We start from the raw sequence: 19,741 nt of genomic DNA, 5'->3' as shown, positions 1-19,741 counted from the left end.
TGATCAGTACAACACATTGGTATATCTATTCGTAGCTTGCCAGCTCGAACAACCTCGAAAGCCGGATTCAACCCCAAGTTGCCCCGATTGCCATATCAGCCTCAACTGAGCGATTTCTCAGTACCATGTTGGTAGCTGACCTAGACTGTTTACATCTAGGTAGGGCTGAGAGAGTCTTTGGCTGTTCGAGGACTAGTAGTCGACGCTTCCTGCCCTTGCAACTCACCGTACCATGGATGCTTCATTATTACGGTATAAGCATCAAACGGCAAACCACGAACAGTCTGTTGGCGTCACGACATGCTGGAGATCTCAATCTTTGAACGCTATTCACTCATTTCGTATTGAAGAAAGACTGTTGAATATCCTATGTGGGCGCCACACGGCCTATTGGTCAAAGGAGTATGCCTCAAGGGTTGCCTGAAAAGGTTCAGCTTGAAAAAGCTCGCTTTGTGACCACTATCGGAAAAGTATGAACTCCTATCATCAGCAACATCACGGCGTCAAGTCATTAGGGCAACTGCTCTCTGGTGCCTTGAACAAGGACCATACGCCGTACGGATCATGACGGAACCCTTCGACATACTCTGAGTCGCCGCCCTGCTGCCTGATTTTTGCGATCCAGCTCGGGGCTGGAGGCTGTATCGGAGAATAGCCGATTTTCCGCCATCTCGGTCGTTGGTAATTTCTCCGACCCAGCATGACTGCCATCGAAAACGTGTCAAGCTGACCGCTTGCCTTCTTTTATCTTGTTAGCAGATTGTTATGCTCGCCTAGCCACTCGTATTTGTGGAATGCAACGAAGGCACCAGGGGCGCAAGGTTGGCACGGCACGATCCGTCCTATCCTGCCTCCGCTTCGCCAGTAAACGATGTGAGATCTTCTGAAAAGTCACAGTCGAAACACGAGATACATGTCTTTTTTGATGCTACAACATGCAATTCTGGGCAAACACTTTATTCGAAAGGCTGGATTTATCCTCCCCCTGATATGCGTCAGCTTGCGGACGTTTGATATACAGCATTACCAGCGACAACAACCGGCTCTGTATGCATGCTATGCTCCACCGAGGCAGTTATGCGTTGGACACTCGTGGGATATAAGTAATGGACCGGGTCCCAGATCAGAGCACTGGCTCGTCAGACAAGTCGACTTTGATACTCGGGCTCAGTCTCCATAATGAATTTTATCAAGAATACCGTCGTTCTTTTTGGCGCGGTCCTGCCCCTTGTTGCAGCTGCTCCCGTTCCCGTTGTTGTCGCCGTTCCCAGCCTTGTCGCTCGTGAGGTCATACCAGGTATGCTCTATTAAGATACTTGTGTAAATACTGGCTGACTAGGTTCAGGAAAGTACATTGTGACAGTCAGGTCTGGCGTCAATGTCTCTTCCCACATCGATTGGGTCAGACTGGCCCACGAGCGCAATAACAGGATGAACAATGAGTCCTCAGCTGGTATCACCACCACATACCGCGCCTACTCTGGCTACGCAGCTGAACTTGACGATACCACCCTCGCCGAGTTAAAGCAACACCCTGATGTACAAGCTGTCGAGCAAGACCAGGCCTGGACCATCTTTGGTGACTGGCGAGAGCGTGCTCTCACGACTCAGACTGGTGCTCCGTATGGTCTTGACGGTATTTCGCACCGTGCTGGTGCAACAGGCGGGTCGTCGTATATATATGACACCTCTGCAGGATCTGGTACATTCGGTAAGTCCTGTCATTGCGATCACTACTCGTATCCTTTAAGCACTACTGACATAAACGCCTAGGCTATGTCGTCGACACTGGTATCAACGCCGAGCATGAAGAATTTGAAGGCCGCGCCTCCCTTGGTAAGAGACCGCCGCAAGCCATCAAACACGACTTTCTATAACCTAACATGACCTAAAGGGTACAACGCCGCAGGCGGCGAGTTCGTAGACGACATCGGGCATGGAACGCACGTTGCAGGGACAATCGGATCACGCACCTATGGTGTGGCTAAGTCTGCGTCGGTGATCTCTGTCAAAGTCTTCAGCGGATCATCCGGATCGACATCCACGGTAATGGATGGCTACGACTGGGCCGTGAACGACATAGTCTCCAAGGGCCGCACGAATCGGGCAGCCATCAACATGTCACTCGGTGGCGGACGCTCCACGGCTTTCAACGACGCGATCGCCGCAGCCTACGACCGCGGTGTAGTCACTGTCGTCGCAGCAGGAAACGAGAACCAGGACGCAAGCAACATCAGCCCGGCGAGCGCGCCACAGGCAATCACCGTTGGCGCGGTCCAGTCTGGCAACTCCCGAGCCTCGTATTCCAATTTTGGTTCTGTGCTGGACGTCTTTGCGCCTGGCTCTGACGTGTTGTCGACGTGGATTGGTTCCACGACTGCGACGAATACGATATCGGGAACGTCGATGGCGTCGCCGCATGTTTGTGGTCTGGTCCTGTATTTGCAGGCGCTTGAGGATCTCCAGGGTCCTGCTGCCGTCGCAGATAGGATCACGAGTCTTGCGACCGAAGGCCGAGTCGACGATGCGGGGACAGATAGTCCGAATCGTCTTGCGTATAACGGGAATGGTGCTTAGAGCATATTAATTAATGACATTTCATGACCTTAGACAAAATTTATGCATTCAATAATCAAGTGTCAGCGCATTATACACAATGTGCATACTCAAAGACCCAACATAACTAACATCCCCCATGTTCTCTCATACCTTTTGCTGGGGATGTGTATACACAATACATTCCATCGCATCCACTATCTACAGTACATTCTACCCAATCCAAGAATTTCCCAATACACATTCCATCCCATCCAAGATTTACAATCACATTCCTGCAATTAACCACATTCCCACACCACGCCACGCCACACCACGCCTCTTTCTATCACAGACACACACGCACACCCACCCTCCCACACAAAACATATAATCCCCGATCTCCAAGCCCCCACCTTCCCATCCCCTCCCCGATCGGAGGCTCGGGGTTTTGATAAAAGCCAGTAGAGCCACCGCCCAACCACGAACCCCAGCTCGACAGCACTGTATTTCCCCATCAACATTCCAGTCGCACGGGGGTGCGCCATCTTCTGTGAACGTTCCAACCTGGAGTGCTTGCTGACATTCCGCCCAGTAGAGTAGTATGGTAGGAGGGCAGTAGGGCAGTGGAATAGTAGAGCAGCGTTGGAGATTTTTTTACTTAGTTCATCAATCTACGTACGTCCTTCTTTTTTTTGGCAAGATCAAAGTATTGTCATATATGTGTTTTCTTTTAGCATTTAGGGGGGGGGGAGGTATTCGGTTCGTTAGTGGTGATTAGGATAGGATAGAATAGGGTTTGACTAGATAGGATTTGTGATTTATGGATAGAGACTGCGGGGAAGGACGCATAAATCATGGGTTTGATGCGTGGTGGTGGGGATGGGCGTATGGTGTCGTGCGTTCAGATGGCGATTGTGATATGTGGCGCGGCGTGGCATGCGTAAGGGGTAAGTGGTGTCAATTACTGGATTCATTGTTGACGTATTGCCTTTTCTTTGTGGCGTGGCGTTTCTAATGGAAGGTAGGGTTACTAGAGGGGAATGGAATGATGGATGGTGCTGGGACAGCTTGTGCTGGTGCTTGTGGAGCCGGAGGATATCCGGTCATGTGTTCGGATTACCGATGATGAGCACGGACAAGATGGTCAAGTAAAGTGTGAAGGTAACTAGATTTGAAGAATAAACTCCGGAACTATCGCCACGTAGAATGGAAACGCCTACATATGCATCAACATCAACATCAACATAAACATAAACGTCAAGCCCGCCAACTCATCATCCAGCTCATCACCAGTGCCCAACCCCCTAAACCATAAATCTCCGCAATGCCACGTCCGTTTCTCCGACGATCGGAAAGAATGCGCTTATTTGTTGGCGGCAATGAAAGACGCGAGGCTGGCGGCACCAGTGCGCGCATACACACCGGGGTACGCAGCACGAGCGCAGCCCTGGCCCCAGGAAACGGTGCCGACAAGGAGCTTGGTGCTCTTCTCGACAATGGGACCGCCAGAGTCTCCCTGGCAGGAGTCCTTGCCACCGGCATCGAGACCGGCACAGAACATCTGCGAGGTGATGGAGCCGCTACCGTAGTCGGTGTTGCAGTTGGCGCGCGAGATGATAGGAACGTCGACCTTGCGGAGGGCGGTCGGGAGCGTGGAGCCACCTTCGGTGGTGGTGCCCCAGCCGGCGGTCGTGTGGACGACGCCTGCGGCAGGGTCCTGGCCTGAGGCGGGCAGGGTAGCGTAGCCAACAGTGCTGGACTCTGGAATGGAAGTTGCGAGTTTCCAGATGGCGACATCGTAGTCGGTGGTGTCGGCGTTGTAGGACGGGTGAACCTTGATGCTGGAGACCTTGACGAGGGTACCACCAGAGGTGCGGCTCTGAGACGTGTGTTAGTTGCGGTTCAGGGGGCGAGTCAGGCTCGATGGGTATAGTCATGCGTAGAGTAGAAAAGTGCTAAGGGGGAGGCGTGGGTTTCATGTTGAGATTATGTGAGAGTGCCATATGGCGCATTCCACAGTATTTCGTGTGCTTGCGATATTACGAGAGCATACGTACCAGGGAACCAGCGCGGACGGTAACGCTGGAGGCACTGATTTGAGAGCAGTGAGCAGCGGTCAAGACGGTGTTTGCGTTCAGGAGCGAACCACCGCAGAAGTGCGAGCCGGATTGCTGGAGGGAGACAATGAAGGGAAAGTCTCCGGCAACAGCAGCTTCACCACCAACAATCATGATGGAAGCATCTTGGGGTACAGGGGAGGCCATGACGGCGGTAGCCGCAATGGCAGCAACGAAAGACTTGACGCCCATTTTGAATGAATGATGTCGAAGAATCGGCTTCCGGTGGTGAGTGGGCTGGAGTATGAGCTGGAGATGGTCGACTGGAGTGAGGAAGCAGAAGAGGGCGATTCTGGCGGCATATTTATATAGACTGATGGTGTTGAGTCGAGCATACAACACACGCCCTACTACCTTCCGTGTCCGTCGATCATCAAGCTTCAGATTAGCGCTGTCGAATAACCTTCTCGAAGCAGTCTAAGCAATACTTGGCAACCAGATAGCTAAGGTTGCTTGGTCCGGGATTAGATACGTGTTTGCCAATGTTCCGACTGGCGAATGCGGACGTATAGACGGACGGTGGGACTGCGACACCAGTGACTGACAAGAGGACAGCGCTAAGTACGGCTGCGTGGGGACATGGCATTGCCATATGCCAGAGCATGCAATAACATAGGCGCTGGCCGATGTAGCTGCTGCAGTGGCACGCCGATCAGGCAGTTGATACTTTGGCTTATCTCGTCCCTTGCTCCAGGGTATTGGATTAATCTGAAATGTCTTATTTCACATCGCTCGCCTTCTAAACATGGGCGTGCTGCTAGTCATTGGCATGCAGCAGCGTTCCTGAGGCTCTGCTGCGTCAGGTCCACTCCCGTGCTCTGTGAAGCTTGTGGAAGCTCTGATTGTGTATTCATTGTGATACGCAGTCTCAGTTTCTCGAGTATCAGGTTGCACAGAAAGACGGTCTGGGAATATTTATGGTTATGGTCCGTGTGACATGGCACATGTGCTCGAGATACGATCAAGCAACAGGCCCTGGGCGACAGGTGGGTATGATGATCGACTAAAGGCCCGAAGCAGGTGGGGGATCTGTTGATCTCTCTATGCATTAAGGCCGAAACCAAGAAGACGAAGCGAGGGGCCCAAAATTCGGGCAACAAGATGAGGAACAAGCTGGCCAAGGAGCGAACAGAGCTGCCATATTTGGTAGAGACCAGAGGTACCAGACATGCAGCATCATCTCGGACTCGTCTCGGGTTGGACGAGGATAGCACGCGTGGTGGTAGTATATGAAAGGATAGCTGAATAGTTGACAGGCCTTAGACACGAGCGGACATGCTGAGCACTGGAGACGTTTAGCCCAGATAGGCAGTTCATAGGGCGGAGACGGGATGCTCGACATTCGACGAATGGACAAGATGGATCCTGTTGGCGAATGCATGAACTTCAGGACCCTGCGCCCGATCGGAAGTATGTTGTGCCAATCTTGGTATGTCTATGCTTTGTTTGTACCTATGCCTATGCCTGTTGGATGTCCCTATAACGACAGTTTTGTTGGCTTGTTTGCGGGATGGCTGATATTGAGTGTGACTGGTGGCACTACCTAGATAGTCTCCCATAGAAACAAAGCACCATTGCTTGGCGTGACCTATCGCCTCCGGATATCGCCTACCCTGCCAGTGGGAAAGGGTGTGAATAGACAGCGGATTGGAGGACTGAGTGATTGCATGTCGTTGGGTATCGCTATAGGCCCAGTTGAACGAGACAGGGACAGACAGGGAGGTGACGGACATGACTTGAGAGGAAGTTGAAGAATGAAAGACGAAAGATGCAAATTGAAAGATGAAAGATGAAACCGTGGCTGGATGCAGATGCACGTGATGGCAAGGGGCTATACTGCATGTGATTTGACGCCTCAGGCAATAAATGCTTATCTTGGTAATTACTATTCAACTTTACACTCATGAATGAAGCAGGGCATTGCAACTCTCATATATCACTCTATACAACCAATTCCAATCACCAAGTCCCCTCGACGTCTCTTACAGGAGGGTAATACCACTAAGCCCATGATCGCCCAATTGACGTCCAGTTCATCGCCGGATAAGTCGCTGCAATCTTTGCCAGTTCCACATGTCCTACCTCTGCTCGTCTTATCCCTTTACTGTATGATAACCGCACAATTTGAGTTGTATTCTGCGTTTGTTTAGAAAGAAATGCAACTGTGTCGACTATGAGAACTACTTACCACCCATCAAGGCCGCAAAGATTTTGCCGTTTTGTTCTACCAGACACCCATCTGTGCATGTGTCAGCAGCGAACCATATATTCACATCGCACAGAAGACGTACTGGAAAATTTCAAGAGATACGATTTCTCATCTTGATGGGCTGTGACTGGTAGTATACCCGCAGAATTCGTTACACCAGGCTTGAACCACAGGACTTTCTTGGGCAGAAGGCTTCGGTCTTCCGTCGCTGAACGTCCTAAGAGCCATTTACCTGACTGAAGACGACCATTATGTAAAGTGAAGACTGCTGGTTTCGGCCCTACTGAGACTTGAGTCTCATTCTCAGCATCGTCGGTGATAGCGGCGATGGGTGCGCCGTTAACTTGTATTGTAAAGGGGGTGCTGATGCTGTCCAGTTTGCTAGCAGATACAGGAGAACAGAGCAGCCAGATAAGGCCTATGGTACAGAGGGAAATGAGAGAGCTCTTGAGCGCATACATCCGGTTGAAAGGTACAGTGGCTTCTTTTGCGAATTAATGATGGGTTTGGAAGCACTTGAATGAGTACAGATGGACTTGGAGCAGTCTGTCTCTTGTGTGCTTGTTTCTTCAATGTGGAAGATGCGAGAAAATGCTAGAGCCTGAGGCTTTATAGCATAGGCACTGGTAGGTATGAGGTATATATTCTACTACATAGGGTACGCACAGCTCCCATGATGGAGAGAGTTTTTGGCGAATTGCAGGAGGGCTTGGCATCTTCCTGGTTTCTTCCCGGGTGTTGATATGAAACGGGCTATATCTATTAATGAAAACGGAGAGAAAATAAAACTCAGGCGTAAAATCGCGCAGATAACAGGGCCATCCCTCCACTATATATATAATAATAAATAGTACTCTGTATACCCAACACACACCTCACCTTCAAGAAGTATCGAGGCCCAGAGCACAAATCACGTGCGCGTCAACGCAGCCTCAGCTCTATTGAAGCCGGTGATAGTCGCCGTGTCCGCTTGTTCGTGTCAGCGTCTTACTTGTATTACATCCTTCGATTCCACCATCCCAGCGAACAAACCCGGAAGACCCAGAATATCCAAAGCGGACAACCTTCCTACGAACGCAGCGCAGTGATCGGCACGCGGTCGCGCATCTTTCATCACGAGACATGTCATCGTCGGCTCTTCCAAGACTCCTTGAGCCTCATTCATGCTCGTGCTCGTTCGTGCCCAGACTCTTCATTCATTCATTTAGTCATCCATTCTCTTTACCTTCATACCGCGCGCACTAATATATAGTACAGCCTTTGTTTCATGGGGCAAACAACTACGCGACTTTGCGGGGAAATGCAGCTGTACGAATGAGGTCGATTTCGCAAGCATCCCATGTCTTACAAACCCTCCATACACTCCATCCAAGTGTCCCCGTGACCGGACGGTGTAGTAATACGACTGATGGCAATGCTCCACGCTACATATTTGATATGACTCTATATGGCTGGAATCCCGGATTGATCATAAACTTACCTGGGGAACGACGCACAGGTAGATGAGATGGTCAATGGTCATTGCACGGGAGCAACATCGTACAATCCGTGCCGCCCTCATCACTCAACTAGCTGAGCTTTCTTTTTCTCGGATCAACGCCTTCACTCGGCGAGGCACCTCGTCTTCCGTCATCCGTCATCCGTCAGTATATGGTCGACTGGTAATCGTCCCCACTCCACTTGAGATGATGACTCCAATAAGCTTGCGCCCCCATATTGAATATCCTACGGATTCTGGAACCAATCCAATCTCTGCACAGGACTGCCTTGTCGTGTGCTCACAATCCGCCAGGAACGCGCTCCTTTGGTCGATCCCACGTAATGCTGTGTTAGCAGGATCTGCCGTATAGCGTTCGCCATTTCTGGACTGCCTATACCCCTTTCGACACATGACGACTGCTATACACATCTGCGAGGTGGTTAGAGGCCGCGTCAATAATTTATGTAATTTACGGCAGAAGCTTAATATCGCTCTTGCCACACGTGCCTCAGATCTTTCTACTCTGATCTCAGCGGGAACCACTCCGCGAGGCAGCAACAACCAAGAACGGCCAAGTTCATCTCCGCCTGCTGGGCTTCGAAGCAGTAATCCGGTCCCTGCTCTTTTGATGAGTATATGAAGCTTCGACTCTGCTCTTTGAAACGGGCTTTGATTTTCTACAGTCCTGTCAGATTACAGAGCTTTCTCGTTGTCTAGAACAACTGACTCAGTTCAGACATTAACGAAGTCTATTCCGGCCTCATATACACGTTTGTCTTCTCGAATTTTACCATCATGAATTGTTCTCGCCTCACATCCACGTTACTAGTCTCAGCTTTCGTCTGCGCCATTTCAGTATTTGCTTCAGATTCAGCTTGTTTGAAGAAATGTCTAGACACTACCGAAACCCCATCCTACTTCAGCGATAGTCCTCAGTGGGCCAGCTTGATAGAACCTTTCAATCTTCGTCTCAACTACACTCCAGCTGCAGTTGTCACTGCAGACAACCCTGAACATGTTTCGCATGGTGTGCTTTGCGCCAGGAACTGCCATATCAAGGTGGGAATAAGCATTCTCATCTCGTAACTGACTTGACTGTCAGAGGCTGCTCTGCTTATGCTCACATGGTCTTTACCAGGTCCAAGCAAAGTCCGGTGGTCACTCTTACGCATCCTTCAGTTCCGGTGGTCAAAATGGCAGCTTGGTGATCGACTTGGCATCGCTCAATACAGTCACCGTTAACCAGGCTGATGGTACTGCTATCATTGAAGGTGGCGTTCGTCTTGGTAATGTAGATGATATGCTCTATGCGCAGGGCAAACGTGCTATGAGCCATGGCACGTGCTCTAATATCGGCATCGGGGGTGAGGAGAGCCTTGATTGGAGCTTTACGCGTTACTAATGTCCAGCAAACAGGTCACATCACTCATGGAGGTTACGGATACGATTCGCGTTTGTGGGGCTTGGCACTTGATCACCTCATAGCTATGGAAGTCGTGCTCGCTGATGGCTCAATCTCAACCGTCTCTCCAACTGAAAACGAAGACGTCTACTGGGTAAGTAGACGATTGATCACTCGTCTTCCCAACTAAACATCGCTAGGCTCTTCGTGGTGCAGCAGATAGCATAGGCATTGTCACCAAGTTTCATGTGAGAACTCAGTTGGCTCCGGAGAAGCTTGTGTACTGGGTCTATGATCTCACCGATATCCTTATCGATGTACCTACCTCGGTGGCTTCTCTCCAGGAAATCCAAGACTTTGCTCTCAATCCTGAATTTCAGGACCGACGTTCCACCTGGGGTTGGTTCCTTGGACCCTCTACTTTCCTATTGCGTGGCAAGTTCTTCGGTACTCTGGACGAATGGAACAATCGCATTGCACCAGAACTTCTAAAAGGCCTCCCGCCCCCGCGCACTGGATCTGGTGCAGCGACAGATGTTCGTGAGGTCAGCTGGCTGGAGAGCCAAGCCCTCTTCTATGGTTTCGAAGATATCAATAGTCTTCAACAGCCTGAAGAGCCAGGCCAATACAACACCCACGACATCTTCTACGCCAAAAGCTTGACAATCCCCGACCCTATGACTGAAGCTGCCATGACGGACTACTTCACCTATGCTGCTACTCAAGGCGCAACAGTCGCCGCGCCATCTAGCTGGTTCTCCATCGTCAACCTGTATGGAGGACCGGATAGTCAGATCAACATCTACGATGCCGAGTGGAGCTCCTACAAGGACCGCGACAGCATCTGGGTCGTTCAGAACTATGCTTCTGTTGCCGCCGGCAACGTCTTCAACGAGGGTCTAAGGCCCTTTCTCGATAATTTCAACGACGCCATGACCGAAAGTATGCCTGAAACAGCCTTTGGTGCGTACGCAAACTACATCGATCCTGACTTGACCGCCGAGGAAGCCCATTTCCTGTACTATGGTGAAGATATATACCCAAGACTGCTTGATATCAAGATGAGGGTCGATCCTGACCAGGTCTTCTACAACCCGCTCGCTGTCGGTGTTGGTGACTTTTAAGCGCGGAAGGTTAATAAGGTATAGCATATCATAGCATATGCATCCAACTAGGTATACTATATTACATAGCTACGGTACATCATAAGTATTCGACGGTTCTTTATAGTATGAGTAGTAGACTTGAGGCATAAGCTAAGTGAAGGTACGTATGCTATTATAGCGCTCTTCCCTGTCATGGGACTGCCTCCTGGTCATTGCACCATCCTCTTCGCACGGTTGAAACTCCTTCCCACTTCACAACGTACACACGCTATCCTATCTTATATGATTACACCATTGACTTCCAGTGCTACTCCTCGATCTTCATCGTGCGTATTCATCCTCTCCGCCACTCCATCTATACTTCTACTTTCCCTCCCTTTGACTTCCTCTTAATCTCTGTATTGTGCCCTTGTATGTACTTAGAGGCGTCTGCCACTACCACATTTCTGCTCCTCTGCTTGCATTCCAGACTCTGATTTCTCGATTCCAGGCTCTCTCTAGACTGTGCCTTTGTCGCCTACCCCCCGTATAGGACGCCGGCTTTCTTGCTTTCACCTATTGATGCGTTTAGGGACCTTGAGCTTCTCCATGTCATCGAACAGCTACTACCTTTTCCAGAGGCCCAGCAAGCAAGCCGTGTATGAACCATTGATATCGAGGTTGCTGCACCCATTGGCCATCTGTCTACATGTAAGTTTTCGTAGACCGTGTCTAACTTGCTTGAATCACTACTATAACCTGTATGCTTCATAAAGTACAAGCTTACTATCATAGTTCATAGAGAAGATATAGAATAAGAAAGAACCTTTTAATCTTCTACTAGATAGCTATTTAAGTAGATACTACTTGAAGTAGAACTGTATATAGCTTAATCCTATACTATATAAAAGATCGATAAAATAAGAATGAACCTCGTAATCTTCTACTAGATGGCCGTTTAAGTAGATATAACTCGAAGTAGAACTATATATACCTTAATTCTTTATTATATAAGAGATATATAAAGTAAGAAAGAACTTCTATAAAGTATAGTAGATAGATATATAAGTAGATACCACTCTAAGTAGAACTCTATATAGTCTAATTCTATAGGATATATTAAGGGTAGACCCTAGGTATACTTAACGCTGGCGTACTACGCCTACGCTACTACTCCCTCCTCGCTTAATAAAGCTAAGTAAGCCCCTTTTTAATAGTATACTCTATTCCTTATCTTAAGGAAGCCGAGTAGACTCTAGCTTCCTCCCTTATTAAACTTACTATATTCTATAAATACTCTTACGTCTATATATATATTATATTTCTATAATATTAAGTTTAATTCTATTTTACTCTCCGAGTACTTTACTATAGACTTTAGAGATAATATATAGAGTAATACTAGGGGCGAGCTAGGCTAAGACCTAGGTCTAAATATAGAGTTATAAAGTACTAAAGAGATAATCTTTAACCTACTATAACGCTAGTAAGCCCTTAAATAAGAGATTCTTACTATAAGGAACTAAGCCTTCTAGAATTAATTAAGCCCTACCACGAATAAACTACTAAAGTCTCTACTTAAAAAGATAATCTTAACCCTATAAACTAACTAGGAACTATTAGGATCTAGGGACTAGAAACCGCCCTCCTAGAACGGTAAAGTAGTTACCTTCTAAGACTACCTATTATAGTTATATAGCTTCTATAAGGTATAATCCGCGCTTAAGCTAAAGCTATCCCTAGATTACTACTAGGATACTATCTATAATACTCTACTAGCGCGCGAAAGAAACTAAATATAATACTTCTAGAAAAGGGGAGACTCTATAAAAGATAAGGACCCTAAAGCCTTCTTCGTATAACTTAAGTATATATTTATAGATAGTAATAAAAAGGCTAAGGCCTTAGAAAAGCTTTCGTTACTTAAATATATAAATAGCTAACCTTAGTATAAATACTAACTTAAATTTAATAGACTTCTACTAAGCGCCGGCGGAGATAACTAGAAAGATAGTATAAAAATTAGCTATCTCTAAAATACCTTCTTAAACCCCGCTTATATATATACGGCCTCTATACTAAGAATTATAGACTACTATAGCTTTGCGGAAGAGATTAAGAGAATTATAATAAACTTAGAAGATACTAAGTAGTTTAAGGCAGCTAATAAGAAGTAGAAAAAGGATATAGTTACTATAATAAAAAGCACGGTAGCTATAAGGTTATATAAGTATTACGCTACGGCTAAAAAGAATAAGAATAGAGATACTATTATAGGCTCTATATATATAAGCGGAGACTAGAAGAAAGAATCTAGATCCCGCTATAAGATAGAGAAGATACTAAAGATAAAGTAGATTAACTAAGTAGAAAGGGATAGACGCTAGAAAGAAGGGCTCTACTTCTATTATAGGGTATTAGAATACTAGATCGAAGGCTACCCGTATACTAACCTCTCCTTAACCTCTAAAAGAATTATAAAGATTAATTAAGTTAAAATTATACCTCTATTAGAGATTAAAGATAATCTTATAGATTCTAGTAATAAGTACTTAGAAAATATATAACTCTCTCTTAAAGTTAAGAGTAGAGAGTAGAGAACGTACTAGTAGATAGATAGACTAAGTTCTAAAGTATAATAAATAGAAACCTTATATATATAGACGTAGTCCTCTAAAAAGCTATTAGAACTTTTATACTTATTAATAAAGGCTACTAGTACTATACTATAATTTAAGAAGACCTAATAGAAGGTCTAGGACTCCCCTATATAAATTATATAAAGTATATAATTAAGGGAGTAACGGACGCTATAAATAACTCCGAAATTTAGAGAGTTATCGCGTTTCGTATAGAGATAGGTAATTATAGATAAGATATCTACGCTTATATAGTACCTAACTTAGCCTTCCCGCTTATCCTTAGAAACCCTTAGAAAGTATATAATAAGATATGGACCACGCCCGATAAGTAACGGTACTACTATAGCCGAGTAAAGTAATAGGTAGATAAAGGTCTTAACTACTATAAGCTAGGGACCGCCGAAGAGTAGATAGATATAATAAACCTTCCCTAATAAGGATGCGGCTTATCCCTAAAGTAGTCCATTCTATAGAGTATCCTAGCTTTTCTAAAGGTAAAGGTACTTAGAAGGCTTAGAGGAGTATAAGTAGATTTATAGTAAGTATTAATAGAGTATAAATAGTAACTAGCTAGTAGGCAAGTGAAGTAGTAATTATATTAGTATAAGTTTAAATTAATTACTATAGAACTATCTCTAGAGATTAGGTCTAAAGGGTCTATATAGTTCTACTAAGGTCCTCTAATTAGAATACTTATTCTAAGTATTTAGTATATTACTTAGAATACTAATATTCTATTTTTAATTACCTAGTAGACTACTTAGAATACCTATTCTAAGTACCTATAATTAGCTCTCCCTATAGGTGTCTATCTTAGCCTTAGATTACTATCTAAGGCTACCTATCGTATTATAGGTACCTCTTCTACGTGCTATACTATTTCTTACGCTACTTATACTAGAGTCTACGTATCCCCCTATGGCTCTAGCTAGTAATTTATTATAGCGGACCCTATAAGAGAATATAAGAACTCTAAAGGGGCCCTTATAGTAAACGCGGTATCTATAGAGAATATCTATAAGGCGCTAGAGGAGAAGAAAGAGCTATTACTAGAATAGATATAGAAGATACTACCCCTGTAACTCTAGAATATAGCTCCGCTATTTTCTAAAAGAGAAGCGGATAAACTCGTGCTATACTAATTAGGTATCGATTATAAAATTAAGATATATAAGAAAGTAGATAGGATACCGATAGACTTACCGTAGAAGCGGCTATTTAGTATAGTAAAGGATAAGCTCCTTATACTAGTAAAACTTCTAAGAGATCTTCTAGCGAAAGGGCTAATTCGGTATACTATATTAGAAGCTATAGCCTCTATATTATTTATAAGAAAGTCTAATAGAGGACTCTAGTTCTATTACGACTACCACGCCTTAAATACTATTACTAAGCCCGACTAATACCCCTTACTACTAATACTAGAGACCCTCCGAAATCTAATAGACGCTAAATAGTTAACTAAGGTAGATATTATTACCGCCTTCTACTAGATCCGTATAGCCTCTAGCTATAAATATAAGATAGCGTTTAGAACTTGGCTAGGGTTATTTAAATAGATAGTATACCCGTTTAGATTATTAGGGGCTCTAGTAACCTTCTAATAGTATATTAACTCCTTACTATAAGAATAGCTAGATAACTTCGCTTTAGTCTATATAGATAATATAATTATCTACTTAAATAGGTCGAAGGAAGACTACTTTAGTAAAGTATATATTATTCTTTAGAAGCTCTAGAATAGAGGCCTCTATCTAGACCCTAGAAAAAGTAAGTTCACTTATAAAAAGATTAAGTACCTTAGGTTTATTATATATACTAATAGAAAAGGTATAGGCCCCGATCTAGAGAAGCTAGAAGTAATAAAGGACTAGTAGAAGCTAAATACCTAGAAGGAAGTATAACGGTTCCTTAGGTTCTATAACTACTACTAGATATTTATTATAAACTATTCTAAGCTAACCGGGCCTCTTACGGCGCTTACTAGTAAGAATACCCTATTCTTCTAGAGAAAGAATAAGAAAGAGTCGTTCTAGGCCCTAAAGGAGAAGTTCTTAGAGGCCCTAGTTATAATATACTAGGACCCTTATTAGAAGATATTCCTTAAGATAGACTATAGCGGGTTTACGCTTAGAGGAGTACTACTTTAGGAAAATAAAGGAACTCTTAGATCTATCGGGTTTTTCTTATAGAAGCTAAATAAAGCGGAGATTAACTATAATATCTATAATAAGAAGATACTCGCTATAATCTCTTACTTAAAGTTCTAGAACCCCGAGTTAAAAGCGTATAGTCCCTTTACTATATAGATAGACTATAAGAACCTTAAATACTTTATAACGAAGCGTTATCTATTAGAATACTAAATATAGTAGTATAAAACCTTATCTAAGTACTAGTCCTCTCTAGTTTACTAACCGGGATCTAAAGCGGTTATCCCTAATACTCTATTAAGATAGGAATAAGATACGCTTAGAGTAGATAATAAAGAGTCTAGGTTCCGTAGGTTTCTAGACCCTAAGAATATAAAAGATTAGCTAGTCCCTAAGGTAAGGCTATTAGTAGCCTATACTATTAATTTACTATTTAAGGATATATTACTAGGGACTAAGCCTACCTATAAAGAGCCGGCTTCCCCGGAACCTTTCTAGAACCACTTTCTAAATAATCTATAGGCTATAATAGTAGAAAAGGACTTAATATACTAAACTATACTCCGTATAGTAACGGAAGGAGTATAGTTATTTCTAAGTAAGGTAAAGCTAAAAGTCTAAGTAGTAGATTATAGTATTAGCTTAGAGGGCTACCTTAACTACCGTGGGAAATTATAGATACTAGATATAAAGGTAATTATAGAAGCTAAGTATAAAGTACTAGGGCCTAGTAAGTTAGAAGGGGACGTCCTTTAGACTAAGCTTATCTAGTCTATATATAACTTACCGCTCTATAGCTATCTAGGCCGAGATTCTACTACTTCTATACTAGTACGAAGCTTCTACTAGCCGCTATAGGTAAGATATATAAGGTAGTTTCTATAAAATTATAACTACTATAGGCGGAATAAGGTATAGTAGGAATAAAAATATAGACTTCTAAAGTCTCTTCTAGTCTCTAATTATTTCTTCTAGAAGATCTTAATAGACGTTATTACTAACCTACCCGGCTTAGAAGAGAACCACTACTTATAGGTTATTAAAGACCGCCTAAGTAAGACCGTAGTATTATAAGCAATATCTACTATAAAGGTAGAGGAATACGCTAAGGCGTTTATAGATTACTAGGTAAGATACTACGGTATACCCTTAGTAATAATAAGTAATTAAGGAATAAACTAGACTAGCTATTTCTAGAAGACCTTTTATAGTCTTACTAGAGTAATCTAAAGACTAAGCTCTATATACTATCCTTAAATAGATAGAGACCCGGAGAGAATAAACTAGGAGATATAGAGCTACTTACGAAACTTTATTAATTAGAAATAGTCCGATTAGAAAACCTAGCTTCTAACTATATAACTAGTACTAAACGCACGCTACTAAGTAGGGCTAGAAATAAGTCTATTCTTTGCTACCTATAGATATAATCTACTATCCTCTATATCTCTATAGATAGAAGCCGACTCTAGTTCCTTACTCTCTACTAAATAAAGAGCGGAAACCTTTATAAAAAAGATAAAGAATATTACTAAGCTATATCGAGTGAATATAGTAGAGACTATCTAAAAGTAAGAGGAGTCCGCGAATAGAAAGTAAACTCTAGTACTAGTATACTATATAGAAGATAAAGTATAGCTCGATTTAAGAAACTATATAATAAGTTAACTAAAGAAGAACCTAGACTTAAAGTACACGAAATATACCATAGATAAAGTTCTATTACTAATATCTATTAGACTAAGGGGGCTCCCTAGTAATATCTACCCGGTATTCTATATAGATCTACTTAGACTAGCTAGCGAAGACCCTCTACCTAGATAGAAGACTAATAATAAATAACCGGACCCTATACTTATTAAGATATATAAAGAGTAGTAAGTCGAAGAGATACTATATACTAGAAATAAAGGGCGAGAATAGAGAAGAGAAGTCCTAGTAAAATAGGCCGGATACTATAACCTAATATAGGAACCCTTAGTAAACCTAATAGATACCGCTATATTAGATAAGTTTAAATAGAAGTTCGGACCTACTAAGATAAATAATAGTCTACTAGAGTAGTAGACTATAAAGAAAAAGAAGATATCCGCCTAGTAATCTATAGAATATATAGATAAAGAAGAGGAAGACTATACGGTCTTAAGAGAGAATAGAAAAGAAATTTATTCTATAGAAAGAAAAGAATAAAAAAAAAGAGAGAGAGAACTAAACGCTAAAGAAAAAGGTCTAGAGGCTAGTATATTCTAATAGGCCTACGGGTTAGCCTAACGGGGTCCTAATACTAACGCTAGAGGAATACCGCCTATACTATAATAGAAGGTTAGCAAGAGAATTCGACTAGAGTCTAGGATTAAACTTATATTTAACCCTACTAGGCTACTATATTAGTTACCTAGGTAGTTATCTAGAAGGCGACGGTATAAGGATTATAGATATAGGATAGTAGTCTAATAGGTCATAGAAGGATTTAGAAATATATTTAAAAGGGTAGTCTACTCTCCTAATAAGGTTAATTTCTAAAGAGTAGGAATTAAGTATATACGGCCTACTTATATAGTAGTCTCGCTTATTCTAGCTAGCTTAACCTAGGTCCACCTATTACGGACCGTACTAGACTATAGTAGTCTAGTTAAGTCTATTCTAGTATTAGCCCTAATAATATCCTTCTTCTTTTTATACTTCGCCCTAAAGTACTTAGCTATATATAAATCTATAATTCTATAAGCGTTATATTTATACGCGTATCTAATTAAATCTATATAATATTATTAATAGCCTTTATATTAGTAAACTTAAGCTCTAGTTTACTTTTATTTATATATACGCTTATCCCTTACTTTATAGCTACTACCTTAGAGATAGCTCCGCGGGTTATATAACCGCTATATTAACTAAGCTTATATTTAGTTCTCTTATTCTAAATTTTCTTCTCTAGTATATCTACCTTACTCTTAAGGTAAGTTATTAATTTATATACTATCTCCTTTAGTTTAGATCCGTTCGGGTCTAGAGTAGTCTATTTTTATTAGAGCTAGTCCTATATAATCTATTCGCGTTATTACGGTTACTAATTTAGCTTCTTTAATTGCCTTTAAGACTAAATAAGTATTCTACTCTTAGATCTCTAGCTAACGTATATATATAGATATCTAATACTAGTTCTATTTCTAAGTCTACCTCCTCCTCTCGTAAGACTTACTCTAAAGAGATTATCTCTACTCTAGCTATACTAGCTAAAAAATCCACTTATCGTAGTAGTATAAAGACGCGCTCTAAGTTAGAGAAGAAGATAGCTAAGGCTACTACTACTATTACTACTAACGTAGCTACTAGTCGCTCTAATCTAGGTAATTCTAGTACTAGTATTACGGAAGAGGTGGCTATAAAGCCTATCTATACCTACTCGCGCCGTCTATCTACTCTACCTCCTTTAGAGAATAAAGAAGATCTTATTATAGATAATAATTAAGAGTTTACGCCTTCGCCGCCTCGCTCTAAACGCCGTTTCTCTTTTCGGTCTAATATAGACTAACTTAGTTACTCTAGGTTCTTTTAGGACCTTAATATTTACTCTAAACCTAGCCCTAGTAATAATAAGGCCTAGGTCGCCGAAGATACTAAACGTAGTTATAGTTTACGCTATAGGAAAATAGCGAACTACGGTTTAATATACTTTAAGTATATTAAGGCTTACGCTACTAGCTCTAAATATCTCTTCCACTCTAACTCTAGTATTAGCTACTACTCTACTAACCGTAATAGACCTATACGCCTAATCTTTAAGCTCCCTACCTACTACCGCCGCTATACTATCCTTAGTAAAGTTTATCTTTAGGTAAGTCTATTAGGCTATTTTAGTCTAGGGTAATCTAAAGTTATCTATACTAATACGTTTTTAGATTTCTATTTATATATAAGATATATATAACGATCTTCGCGTCCGTAAGACTCTCGGTAGTTCTAGTAGTTACCTAGCTTCTATATATAGGGAGTTTAGGGAGCGCTATAAGCTCTTTCTAGAGGTTATTAAAGTATAAGTTTAGAAACCATTAATTATTATTAACCTTAGCTTATAATTTTTAGTCGCTATAAGATTCCTAGTACTTAGGCTA

General features: G+C 42.9%; 4 protein-coding genes across 4 annotated transcripts; 2 read left to right on the top strand and 2 right to left on the bottom strand.

The window, feature by feature from the left end:
- Positions 1-1,179: 1,179 nt before the first annotated feature.
- On the top strand, positions 1,180-2,577 carry EJ05DRAFT_502046 (uncharacterized protein; the record flags this gene model as incomplete). Its single annotated transcript, XM_033747196.1, has 4 exons — positions 1,180-1,297; positions 1,346-1,711; positions 1,774-1,836; positions 1,895-2,577. The coding sequence occupies 4 exons, from the start codon at positions 1,180-1,182 to the stop codon at positions 2,575-2,577; spliced, it is 1,230 nt and encodes a 409-aa protein (XP_033598992.1).
- A 1,324-nt stretch (positions 2,578-3,901) lies between these two features.
- EJ05DRAFT_441086 (trypsin-domain-containing protein) lies at positions 3,902-4,769 on the bottom strand (the record flags this gene model as incomplete). Its single annotated transcript, XM_033741966.1, has 2 exons — positions 3,902-4,417; positions 4,596-4,769. 2 exons carry the CDS (start codon positions 4,767-4,769, stop codon positions 3,902-3,904), a joined length of 690 nt encoding a protein of 229 aa, XP_033598991.1.
- Positions 4,770-6,523: 1,754 nt separating this feature from the next.
- On the bottom strand, positions 6,524-7,507 carry EJ05DRAFT_539478 (uncharacterized protein). Its single transcript, XM_033749523.1, has 3 exons — positions 6,947-7,507; positions 6,844-6,894; positions 6,524-6,791 (listed from the first exon to the last, which is right to left on the bottom strand). The coding sequence occupies exons 1-3, from the start codon at positions 7,323-7,325 to the stop codon at positions 6,757-6,759; spliced, it is 465 nt and encodes a 154-aa protein (XP_033598990.1). The 5' UTR covers positions 7,326-7,507; the 3' UTR covers positions 6,524-6,756.
- Positions 7,508-8,956: 1,449 nt separating this feature from the next.
- Positions 8,957-10,955, top strand: EJ05DRAFT_67198 (FAD-binding domain-containing protein). The gene is made up of 4 exons (XM_033749869.1): positions 8,957-9,403; positions 9,483-9,708; positions 9,761-9,900; positions 9,947-10,955. Exons 1-4 carry the CDS (start codon positions 9,140-9,142, stop codon positions 10,868-10,870), a joined length of 1,554 nt encoding a protein of 517 aa, XP_033598989.1. The 5' UTR covers positions 8,957-9,139; the 3' UTR covers positions 10,871-10,955.
- Positions 10,956-19,741: the final 8,786 nt, after the last annotated feature.

The sequence above is a fragment of the Pseudovirgaria hyperparasitica genome (genome assembly GCF_010093815.1).
Source record: "Pseudovirgaria hyperparasitica strain CBS 121739 unplaced genomic scaffold EJ05scaffold_11, whole genome shotgun sequence".
Lineage (NCBI taxonomy): Eukaryota > Fungi > Ascomycota > Dothideomycetes > Acrospermales > Acrospermaceae > Pseudovirgaria > Pseudovirgaria hyperparasitica.
The sequence above is the reverse complement of the archived record's forward strand: the minus strand, read 5'-3'. Positions and strand labels throughout refer to the sequence as shown.